General features: G+C 43.0%; 1 protein-coding gene across 1 annotated transcript in view; it reads right to left on the bottom strand.

Annotated features, from left to right (window-relative positions):
• The window catches only part of LOC116912269 (alpha-fetoprotein-like), a 41,314-nt gene that overhangs the window by 12,389 nt on the left and 16,158 nt on the right, over positions 1–12,767 (bottom strand). Inside the window, exons 8-12 of the mRNA XM_032916257.1 lie at positions 10,166–10,380; positions 8,979–9,111; positions 6,826–6,923; positions 4,345–4,483; positions 2,633–2,859 (exon numbers count right to left, since the gene is read on the bottom strand). Coding sequence (XP_032772148.1) covers positions 2,633–2,859; positions 4,345–4,483; positions 6,826–6,923; positions 8,979–9,111; positions 10,166–10,380 — 812 coding nt within the window. The remainder of the gene's footprint in view (positions 1–2,632; positions 2,860–4,344; positions 4,484–6,825; positions 6,924–8,978; positions 9,112–10,165; positions 10,381–12,767) is intronic.

Here is a 12,767-nt window from a genome sequence, read left to right as displayed (position 1 = left end):
ACACACAACCTTTATATTTATAATAAGCCTAAAACAGCACGAGAGCTGGGCAGACATCGACCCTCTATGCTGTTGGAATCTACGTTCCTATGGATAACCCCAGTTATTACTGCGTTTCACTTTGTCTGCTCTTAACTCCACTTGGGCCGCCCACGGGGCCATTTCTCCTTACTCCTAACCCATGTCAGCTTCTCCTTCCTCCTCCTGCACACTTCTCCCCGTGGCTCCTCTCCACCCCAAACCCACAAAGCCTAAGTCCCACCTCTGTCTCTTCTTCCCAGCTGTTGGCGGTTGGCGTCTTTATCTACCAATCAGAAATAACTTGGGGGCGGGGTCACATAGCTTCACTTGTGGCTACATGCAAACTCAAGGTCTTGGGGGCTGCACACTTCAGTATCCCAACACACAGCAAGATCAAAACGCAACAAGATTAGAGGTAAATTGTCCAGTAATTGTGCTAGAGCTGACTTTTTTTTTTTCTTTTTTTCAGAGCTGGGGACCGAACCCAGGGCCTTGTGCTTGCTAGGCAAGCGCTCTACCACTGAGCTAAATCCCCAACCCCTAGAGCTGATTTTTAAAATTCATAGAACTCTGCCTCAATTATTGGGGGGCTGGCAGAGTCATATCAATAACGACTAGTTTATTAAAATCCATTTATATATGTGTGTGTGTATATATGTGTGATACACACACATATATACATATATGTACATATATATATACACACACATATACACATATGTACATATATATATATATATATATATGAATGTGTCCTTAAGTATTTTTCACTGTAGTTCCAGAAGTAGAACCATGAGGAGAAATAACAAGAAAACAGACTTCTATTCAACAAAAGGATTAACTTCTTAATAATCAAACATTTCTACCTGTGCTGTCCGTGGTGGTAGCTGGAAATATTTATGAAGAAATTATGCAGTGTGTTTTGGATTCGTTTCCTAAATTTGGTGTTGGGAGGACTTAAAAGTTCTCCCGTTTTCATGGCGCTTTGATTTTATGTCCTCATAGAAAACAACTTTGAGATGTTCATTTCCTGTATCGTTAATATCTAGGGATATCTTATTTTCTTGCATTGTAGTAAGTCACTGCAAAGCCTTATCTGGAACAAAGAATCGCGCCTCAAGAGAAAAAGGAAGGACTGCGGCTGTAGCTCGGTTGGTTCGTGCTGTCCTGGCAAGCGTGATTAGATTACCGTTGCCGCACAAAAGGAGCATGCGCCTGAAACCCGCCCTCCAGAGGTAGGGGAGGATGGGTAGTTCAAGGTCATCCTTCGCTAGACAATGAATTGAGAGCAGCCTGGAGCATGGACCCTGCCTCATTAAAGAATGGAAATCATGGATTTGAAGACTTATGTTCATCGGTAATGCGTTACAATGCAGCTGTCACCCTCTACGGTCATACAAACAAACAGACAAGTAAAAACGATTTTGAAGAATCTGAAGATGCTACTTGGTAATATAACATATTATGAGGTAATATCCCCAGTTTCCATGGAACACCTCAAAGGACTTCCTTAACATACAAGTCTTGCAAACTCCTATTAAATTCTGAGGTCTAAATTATTTATTTTAAACTTTTAACTAATTAATTCATGTGAGTGTGTGAGTGAGTGAGTGTGTGAGTGAGTGTGTGAGTGAGTGAGTGTGTGTGTTGTGTGTGTGTGTGTGTGTGTGTGTGTGTGTGTGTGTGTGTGTGTGTGTGTGTATGTGTGTTGTGCAGGAGCATGTGGACCACAGTGTGCATGTGGAGGTCAGAGAACAACTCTTTGGAGTCATTTCTCTCCGCCCCCTTGTGGGATCCAGAGATAAAACTTGTACACAAGCACTTCTACCCTCTGAGTCAGCTCACCAGCCCTACAGGATTCTACAGAAAGTACTTAATTTTTACTTTTAAATTGAGTGTGTGTGTGTGTGTGTGTGTGTGTGTGTGTGTGTGTGTGTGTGTGTAAAATTAAGCACACATGAGTACAGAAGAGGGCATCAGATCCCTTGTGGCTATTGCAGGTGTCTGTGACCGACATCTATCTGACAGGAATGCTGCGAGCAAGGCCCAGGTCTTCTGCAAGTCCAGTGTATACTGCTAACCACTGAGCCACCTCTCAAGGACATAACTTATTCTTAAGGAGACCCAACTGGATTACTTAATTGCAAGATTTCTCTGACTTCCATTCTTAGTGTTGCTATTTTCTCTTCTAGAAAAGTAACATCTCCAAACTTCTTTAACAGATTTTCCTTTCTTTTCTTTTCTTTTTTTTTTTTATGTAGAACAACTTATTAGATTAATGCCTAAACTGCAACATTTTGGAAACATTATATGCCTGGACTACAACATTTTGGAAACATTATATTAATGTTTCCAAAAATATTTTCAATATTTTTATACATTTGCCAACATTTTCTTGTGCACTTGCTTCATTCTCACTAACTGACCAAGCAGGGGTCACAACACAGTAACTATACTGGATAATTTATTTGATAAAATTAATTCCACCTGATTTCCAACAGAGCATTTAATGCTGTGTTCTTTAAGCAAAGAATTATGTCAGTAGCTGGCTTAAATTTCTCCCTAGGAGTCACCTTGTTACTAGCAAAGACCAAAGTGAACCCAGGCTTACTTTTGCTTTTCAGTTTGGAGTTCCTCGTCCTGAGCTCGGCACAAGTCCTCTTTAAGGCTGATGACTTGGTCACAAGCTAAGGGTGGAGAAATGTAAGTCCCGTCAGCTTGCAGGTCATCGAAGCACGGCTTTCTGAAGGCATAGGAGTCGTCGCAGCAGCTGCCCACTCCAGCATTGACAGGTTTCCCACCATGCCTTCTGCACAGGTCTCCAAGAAACAGCTTTGCCTTTTCAGGAAGAGAATTAGAGGAAGGGGAGTGAGGTTATGTCCGCAGTCTTCTTATCCCTAGAGGAGGGATTGTATCTGAGCGTCCTCAAGCTCGATTTTGTTCTAGCGCCACCAAGATTTCATTTTTAGAGGAAACAAAGTTGTCGATGTGGACGGAGCAGCTTGTGCTCCTTCTTCGTGTCTGTCAGGCTGAGGTGCAGGAGAATCACGTCATTAGACAGACCAGCTTCAGCACAGCGTCTTAGCCCCTCCCAACAGCACTAATTCAATATCAAGTCCCAAGCCCTGCTCTCCAAACAGTGTGACTCCAGTGTGAAGAAGCTGCTGGAGCTTCTCAACAAGTTCGAACCCAGTGTGTCTCCAGCATTGTGTGACAGACACACAGACCAGCTGCAGAGCTGGTACACTGTAGGTGCTCCTTGGGTGTTGGAATGCACGATCATGGTCTTGGTCATGTTTCGGTTGTCTCCCCCATTTTCTTCACCCCTTCTGGAAATGTCCCCTCACCTTGCTCCCACTTTGGTCCCCAGGTCAATAACTTTGATGAAGTTATTGGAACTCGTCAACCTAAACATTTCATTGTGAATTCATCCATTTTAGAAGTAACCAAGACAATTTCCCCAAAGCAAGGCTCTAGGAACATATAAATCTAATCGAATGAATTCCCTGAAGAAGGCATGATTCCATAACAGCAAAAACAAAAAAAATTAAAGTTAAGATGAAGATGGGGTGGATAATAACTTTTGATTTTTAATTCATACAACTATAATTTATTAGAAGAAAGCCTGCCTCAAGACAAGTTAGCATAAAAGATACAATATACTAGGAACATAGGACATTATCACCAAGCAAGAAATCAGAAATGTGGAAATCATGCAGCTTGAGAGACCTAGAAGGCAAATCTCAGAGGCTTGAGCACCGTGCTGCCCAGGGACAACCTCCTTGGTGAGGAAGGAAGGATGAACAGACTCCAAGAGAGGCTGGAGAAAATGCACTCAAAGCCATCCCAGCCCTCCTCTCACCTCATGTCAACTAACTCCCCTATTCTATTTCAACCTCTAAAATATTTTGATCTAAGAAAGGGATAGCCTGTTACTAAAGCCAGTCACCTGTAGCTATGGGAAGCCATTGCCCTCGTGAACGCTCACCAGTAGGTACTAACAATTCCCTTGTGAGATCCACCAGAGTTGGTCAAACATCTACAGTATCTTTGCCACTGCTTACCAACATCAGTTTTGTCAATGTTAAAACCCAAGTAGTAGACCCTTATAATGACCCTGGGGACAGTTTTGAGAACCTAACAAGACAAGTTTAAGAGTAGACAGCCCTCGTTTGTTTTTAAGTAAAGACAGTTGGTGTAAGCTGCCTCGAAGTACTTTCTGAGAATTTTTAATTTCACTGGAAAGTCATAGATCTGTCCAAGAAATGAGGTTGGTTCCCGAGGACCGGAGAGAGATGGCCAATGTGTCGCGAGCGTGCTTACCTGGTCCTCCAGACAGGCCGACTGCAGCTCATCCCTTAGTGGGCAGCATCTGTTGGCAGACGCTGCCATCTTCTTCGTGAGCATCACCAGCTCCTGGGCAGACAGCTGTGGGGCTTTCTTAGTATAAAGCACCGTAAGCCTAAAAGAGTAAGTTCTTATTCCTGGTAATGGGTACACACGCAGACACCCATCTTAAGTTTCCCACGACATCCAACATTATCTCCCATGTAGGAGGAGCCAGGCGCCAGGCAGAACTCTTCTGCCCTGTCCTGGTAGCTCGTGGGTAGGTAATTGGACAACGTTCCATTGCATCCCACTCACGCCCTGCTGGACTTATCGGAGATACTGTCAGAGCTAAAATCAGACAGCTCCTCTGGACCGAGCCTCGATAAAGCTCCCGGGGACCATTTGCCAGGTGTGGAGTAGGAGCACAGTGGCCGAGAGGAACCGCCCCTGTTCTCCAGGGACTCACAGCCCAGTGAGCAGGGGCAGGCAGGAACAGTGTGTGGACAGAGTGCTGCGGGGGGTGCTGTGAGCTAAGTCAGAACCTTTAAAGGGGTCAAGTCTCTCGCTGAAAGTAAGCGAAGGAATTGACTCTGTCCCCATCTTCCTTAGTGGGTTCACTTCAGAAACCCCTGTAATGATTTCAACTCTTCGAAGTGCATACAGTATGTATTGAAAAACATCTAGCTTTTCACTCACTTTATGAGCCAGCAATGTCCTTTCCCGGGACCCAAGGATCCAGGAACATAAACGCTTCCAATTTCTCTCAGCTTGGGAAATTTGGGGGAAGCTTAGCTGCTGCCAGCTGCAAAACTACCTCCTTGCTTAAAGAAGGGCTTTGGGGCGGGGTGGGGCTGGGGGTGGGAGCTGTTGATCTCTAGAGACTCAGTTAACAAATTGGGTAAAGCTAGGGTGAACTGCATTTGGCAAGTGAGACTGTCGGATCACCTTGAGGACTAGTAATCGTTCACACTGAGTTCACTAATTACTGTGCATTATGTGTTGTGTCTGCTTATCTGTGATCAGGGCCAGTGACCTCTTTCTGCTTTTGTAAGCTGTTAGTGGACAGCCAGTGGTGCACGTCTGGTTTAACGTTTATTCAATTTAAAAAAAAAAAAAAAGGACCTATTTCAATACTTCCTTAAGGAATTTTGTTTGTAATGGTATTTCCCCTAACAGAGTATAAAAGATGATGGTAGTGCCTATTTCAGGAGGCAAGGCAAGGCATCTGGAGGAAAAGTCTTCAGAGTTGAGAAATGGCACTGCCTTTGAATAAGCCAGGTGAAGGAAGGGCATCGGGAGGACGGGAGGATTGGGGAAGTCATGGATTCTGGGTATTGTTGTTGTTGCTTGTTTTAGAGGGGGATTAGATATGAAACCAATTTTACATTGTTTTAAGGTGATGGCTTCTTTGAGAAGAATTCACAGGGGGATTCTCAAGAGTCAGAAAGCATCAAACTATTTTAAGACCTTTCCAGCAACACCAGTAAAGGAAATGGTCTGAATTGGAAGGTCGTGATGAGAGTGGAAAGAGAGAACGTGGTTTAAAGAAAAAGACCTTAGGACCACACGTTGAGGACCACAGACGACTAGAATTAATTACTGCATTGCTAGGATAAATGCCTGTTGAAGAAGGAAGACACAGTTTCTACAGCAGCTGGGCAGACAGACAACCTTAAGGGGATTAACCAGCTACGGCAATGTCAGCCTCCCTAGGTATGTGTTGGAAATCCAGGACTTTCCTCAGACTTCCTGAATCAGAATCTCTGAGTTGGGGGCCTGGATTCTAATGTCTTCTGGAAGGTTCTGTCACACTCTAAAGTTTGAGAACCACAAATCTATTCCTTACAACAGTCATCAGCAACTGCTCCCAACATAAAAGGAAAGAAAGTGCTAAGCCAAAAGGCCTGCCTGAAAGAACCAGGATACACTGGGATCCATTACTTTGGACTCAATATTATGAGATGCTATGTCATACTGGACTTTAATACCGTGCTTATAAATAGACCATTCTAGAAGACCCCTGGGATTCCTAAAGTGCCCTTTACTTTTTGATTATGCAATCCTTGATGAATAGGGTTCACCGAGCTCTCTGTCACCAGGGTGCTCACATTCACTTGATGAATAACTAAGGCATCCACCCAGCTCTTGCTGGTCCACACTGGTAAGTGGACCCTGGATTCTAATGTCGACCACAGCTTTGATTCCAAGTCCCAGCCCCAAGGTAAACAGTCAGATATGCAGGTCATGGTGGCCCTGCAGGGCCAGCCTGCTTTGGTCCCTTACCTCAGGGGCATCTGGGAGACTGGCCTTGGGAGCAGTGTGGAGGCTCCCAAAGTTACATAAATATCTGCTGAATCACCACAGCACCGGTTAATACACAACTAAAGAGTGGATGAGACTCTGAGCAAATCTTAGCGCCAGGGATTAACCAATAGTCTCTGAGGATCTTGACTCTGGGGCGTCTGAGGAACGTACCTGTCTTGGAAGTTGCTAGCACCCAGCTGCTTGTGTAAGTCACAGTAAGTCTTAACGCGGTCACGGCTCTCAAGTACCACTCTTTGGAGCATCTCTTTCTAAAACACAGATGCTGTTGTTAGTGTTTAATCAGAGCAATGCGCCTTGAGAAAGGATTACAGTAGCATTTTCCCTAATCCTTTGGTCAAAATATTTTGCTATGGTTTAATAAAGTAGTCAATAAAAATAACTACATTTATTTCCTGTTGTTGGCTTGGTTTGGTTTGACCTGGCTTTTTGTTTGGTTGTTTGGGTTTTTTATTTGTTTGTTTGTTTGTTTGTTTTGTTTTGTTTTTTTAGTTAGTGGATTTGGAAAACACAAAGGAAAAAAATTCATGCTTTCCTGAAGGAGAAATCATCACATGCTTTGTGGGAAACAAGTGGACCAGCAAGATTAAGAATTCATTTTATCAGGATGTAAACTCATTTTTGTGCCTAAATGCCGAATTCTACAACCACTAGGCAAATCATTCATCAAGACAGAAAGAGAAAGGGTCTGGACCTATCTGGGGTGTGTGTGTCTGTGTGTGTGTGTGTGTGTGTGTGTGTGTGTGTGTGTGTGTGTGCCCGCTCATTGGTTTATGTAATAATTAGGCTTTTTATATTAGCAGCATGCATACATATACAGAAGCACAAATATACAGATATAGAGATATTTAGTGTGCTAAGAAGTCACGGTTTAATATAAATATATATCAGTCATGGTTATAAAACATGCCACAAAGTACACTGAGAGGAACCAAATAAGACTGTCAGAGCTAAAGGTAAATCAAAGTGTTCTCCAACCATGAAATAGGCTCCAGGAGGAGGGCATTAGTAACCTTGCAGGCTCAGCTCTTAGACAGGAGCACAGCCCCCTTAGGAAGCCAGCACAGTGTATCTTATCCTAATAAGCAGTGTTTGGCATGGAGAAAATTCCCTCAGATTTGCAAGCTGTTGACCTGGATTTTTAGCCCCGTCTTTACTGCCAGTGTAACATTAGGCAAATTGCCTACCCTTCTGAACTGCCATCTTCTTACCCACAGGACACACTCAGGAGCCGCAGTATTGACTGGCTGTTTGACCAGGCTACTGAGAGAGTCAACTGGGTGCTGTGGTAAGGCTGCCCTGCAACCTCTGCCCACCCATGCTTCATGGTGCCATAGTCATAGATCACTGTAGTCTTGGTCAGAGTTGCTATTTCTGTGATGAAACACCATGACCAAAGCAACTCGGGGAAGAAAAGGTTTATTTGGTCTCTGCTTCTAGTATTTATCATCGGGGAGGCAGGAGCTGATGCAGAGGCCATGGAGGGGTGCTGCTTACTCGCTTGCTCCCCTTGTCTTGCTCAGCCTGCTTCTTATAGAACTCTGGACCAACAGCCCTCCGGTGGCCCCACCCACAATGCACCTGGCCTTCTACATCAATCACTAACTGCCCGCAGCCTTATCTCGTGGAAACATTTCCTCAATTGAGGTTCCCTTCTTCCTGACGGCTCTAGCTTGCGTCAAAAAAAGATAACATAAAACTGTCTAACACAGTAGCCTCACAGTGATATTTTGAGAAGTGGCATGGTCGCATAGCCTTCACTTTAGAAGCAGAAATACCAGCTGTGCCTGCTTGAACCCCAGACATGGAGATTTTTCTCTTCATCTCTGCTTTGCTCCCCGCTCTTGCCATGGCCTTCCGTGTATAAGCCATCGATGTATAGCAACAAAAGTCAGAAAAGCCTAGGCCATGGTAATGCACGGATATCTGCCAAAGATGAAGTTCGTGTGGACTCTAGCTTCTCCATAAAATTGCACGCCAAGAACTGCTACCTGTGGTCAGGCAGATTGCTAACCTGAAAGGGAAGAATCTTCCACACAACATGGCACCCAACCAGGCTGTACCATTCTGCTACTGGGCCAAGCCAACATCTGCATTCCCTTCAAATAGGATACTACAAAGGTCTCCAGAAACAGACTGACAAGTCGCTATGCTGTGATGGTCCAGCCCTGGGATAGGGAGGGATCCTGCTTCTCACCTAGTGCTCATAATTAACCAAAACATGGAAAACTCACTTTACAAAAGGAAGTGCTTCTAACAGCACTAGAACCACTTGTGAGGAACATTTAGGTAAAAAAGGAATTTACCCCAGAGTGGTGGCATTCCAAAGGGTTTTCTAACTTGCAGCATTTCTCCAGTAAACGTTTATATGTTTCAAAGACTCTTAAGATCACAGGAACTGCCAACTCCAGGTGTCTTCTTGAGTATTCATAAAGAAACCTGTATCATACAAGACACGTGAGAAGACAAGAACTAGAACTTAGAGGCCATGAGTTTGTGTTTTATTTTTTGTTTGTTGTTTTCATAAAGCTATGGAGACCATGAAGTTGAAGTGACCCCTGTTTAGAAACTTTGGGAAGCTGCCAGAGAGGCGTTGAAATAAGAAAACCAAGTCAATAAGGTCACATGATTTTCTAAAGCCATGTGGTACCAGATGGCGGATTTAGAACTTGAACCTGAAACACAGTGGCTGATAGAAGGTTCTAGAAACTTCTGTGTGAGATCAGTTTCAAGTATTTACATGGAAAGATGTATTTTCCAATTACCTTTGGGGCTAAATTTTTTTCTGGAAAAAAAAAAAAGAGCTTCATAAGCCTTTACCACTGGATCTAGTCAGCTGACTTTTCTGGACCGAATGCAAGTTTAGGAATTTATATGAGTGGGGTTCAAATAATAGTATTCGGTTTTTTTAGCCAGGATCAGACATAATTGGTAAAATGTGAGTGAGGTCATTTAACTTTGAGGAAAACTCAATTCTCATGGCTGCACAGGTGACTCTGGAAGCGATTTAATTGCACAGTGTTACTGTCTTAATATTATGCATTGAAATCACCTTGCTTTGATGCACAAACTAACGTCCACTTCTGAATGGCCGCCAATGATGCTGATGTCCCAACTCCTTAACGCTTCAATGTTATGTCTACTTGATAGTGTATATTGAATTAATTAGAAGTGCTAGCTAGGAATTCGAAGCTGATCCTTTATCTTTAAGCCCCTCATCCCAATGCCTGTAACACTTGACTATCACCATGCTCTTATTTTAAAAAAGCCTTTATTCTAGTTGTCAATATTTGAGAATAAAGAGCTTTCTAGCTTCTCTTTCACACACTGTTCCCAAGCATCTAAAGCCCTGGTCTCACGCAACATCACGAGTGGACCGGAACAACTTCCAACCCCTCTTGGCCATACTGGCCATCACCGGCACCATTTACGTTCAAGTTTGCAACATCCCCCAAAATGAATCTGTAAGTCACTAGAAGAAAAACTACATTACTCTTGTAGAAAGCCGTCCTGGTCGCCACTGAATTTCTCGCACACCGACTGGTCTTCGGTAAACCTTGTGAGCGGCAGGGGTGAGAGGTTGGGTTCGTCATCATTTTCCGAGTTGATGATGCATTCCCCACGGAATGGTTCCGGCTGCTCACAGCACTCAGCAAACTTGCTGGATAAGATGTCCTGGTTAGAGCAGGTATAGTTCATGAGCTGGCGCTGTGGATAGGAAGGGAAGTCGTTCTTTGATTACTCGATCCGTGACTTAGTTTGCTGTCATGAGTCTAGCAGAGGAACACTTGATACGAATGCACACACACACACACACACACACACCGCTTTACCAGAAGCAAACTGAAAATCCCAGAAACATTCATCATTAACTCCTTTTGGAAAGAAATGCGTGTCTATTTGACCTTCCCTCCGTAGTGTCTCAAACTCTTATCTACCTATTAAGAATATAGGAGGAGGGGCTGGAGAGATGGCTCAGTGGTTAAGAGCACCGACTGCTCTTCCCAAGGTCCTGAGTTCAAATCCCAGCAACCACATGGTGGCTCACAACCATCTGTAATGGGATCTGATGCTCTCTTCTGGTGTGTCTGAAGACAGCTACAGTATACTCATATATAATAAATAAATATTTAAAAAAAAGAATAAAGGAAGAGACAGGTTGCATGAATGATTCCATGTTTAGCCCAAAAACAATAAGTCAAGGTTCTATTTTCTTCCTATTGTTTTTACTGTAGGATCCATGTCTGAGAAGCATTTGTCTTGGAAGACATCATGCATTTTGTTACTCATTGTACTCTGTGTTGCTGTCCTACCACCAGACCTGTTTAAATGCACAGATAATCGCTTATATGTGTGTATTAGCTGGTCTCCACACTTAAGGGAACTCATGATCTACACAAAGAGTTAAATAATTAAACAAAAAAAAATCATAGTATTTAGGAGCTCAATATGATTCTTCGGAATAAATCAGAGAAACGTATAGTCCAGTTAGGATGGACCATCATAGCAATGGTCTTCAAAGATTCTTGAAGGACAATTAGAAGTTAATTTGAGGGCTGGAGAGAAGGCTCAGTGGTTAAGGGCACTGACTGCTCTTCTAGAGGTCCTGAGTTCAAATCCCAGCAACCACATGGTGGCTCACAACCATCTGCAATGGCATCAGACGCCCTCTTCTGGTGTGCATGAAGACAGCTGCAGTGTACTTATATATAATAAATAAGTAAATCTTTTTAAAAAAGGAAGTTAATTGGAAACAAGTAGGTAAGAAAGCACGACATGGCTGGGAAAGGGTCGGCACAGTTATTTTTAACAGAATGGGAAGACCACTAAGTAGACAACCAAAGCATCTGAGATAGAAGCAGCAGACAAAGCTATGAAGAAAACCAGTATAATTAAAAATAATTAAAAGCATAAACCTAGCGAATAAGTCCAAAAATTTGTTTTGGAAAAGACCAATAAATTAAACCATCACTTTTTTCAGAGCCAATTAATTAAAAAGAAGATCAAACACATAAGAAAAGGAGCGTACAGTTACGTAATTGATGGTGTTCTCATTTCAAGTGGTAGTGTCATCTACGGCTCTATTTCCCTTAATGAGAAGATGCTAACAAGCAAGACGTTCTGAAGAAGAATCCCATTAAATACTCGACAAGGTAAACAGTCGATTCCCAGTCTAAACACTAAATTGGTGTGTACTGAATCAAAGCTATCCGGGAAAAAAGGGCTCCCCTGAGCCTATAATTAAAAACCAATTAAAACCTTGCTCAGAACATAAACCTCAATGTTGAAATAGCCAAGTCCAAGAATTTGTTTTGTAGGGCAGAATCTCATAAATCTAATCTGCCATCACGGGTGCCATTTTTGAGGGCAGCACTGTGTGGCTGTATCTGGAACAACCTTGAGCATCAGAATCACCAAGGTAAAGGTTTCCATCCAGTAAGAAAAAGAACATAAGTTTACAGCGTGAGCGCCGAAACGAATCCAGAACAGAGCCTTGTTGGACCTCCCAGGGCTGTGATACATGTATCGGGCAGCTCAAATTTTTGGCTGCTCTGAGCATGCGTTAGCCTGGGAACAACATGGGAAGTGCTGTGAATATTGGTTTTGCATCTGGAAAGGCGGATGAGTTTAGAATTACAGGATCCACGAGCAATGAGGATTTGCTGGGAAAACATTAAGATGGGCAGACATCAGGAGAAATGGCAAAGCGTCTTGTATTTTCCGTCTCCATATCAACCTGAGGCTGAATGTACAAATACTTCAAATAGCACATAGCCTGGTCCTATTTGGAAACTGTCCAGGGGGCTGGAGAAAGGGTTAAGAGCACTGGCTTCTCCTCTAGAGACCCAGGATTCGATTCCCAGCACCTGCTTGGCAGCTAACAATCGTCTGTAACTGCACTCCCAGGGGATCCGACCCTCCTCTGACCCTCTTGGATGCACCAAAAACACAGGACATACCCCTTAAAAATAAAAGTGAATCTAGAAAATGTTAGAAATTTTAAAAGGAAAAAAGTTCATTTTTAGAAATTAGCATAAACAAATACCCAAATTTTATATGTATTTATATTTATATATAGCAGTCATAGCTTAAAT

The sequence above is a fragment of the Rattus rattus genome, chromosome 11 (assembly GCF_011064425.1).
Source record: "Rattus rattus isolate New Zealand chromosome 11, Rrattus_CSIRO_v1, whole genome shotgun sequence".
In the NCBI taxonomy this organism is placed as follows: domain Eukaryota; kingdom Metazoa; phylum Chordata; class Mammalia; order Rodentia; family Muridae; genus Rattus; species Rattus rattus.
The sequence above is the reverse complement of the archived record's forward strand: the minus strand, read 5'-3'. Positions and strand labels throughout refer to the sequence as shown.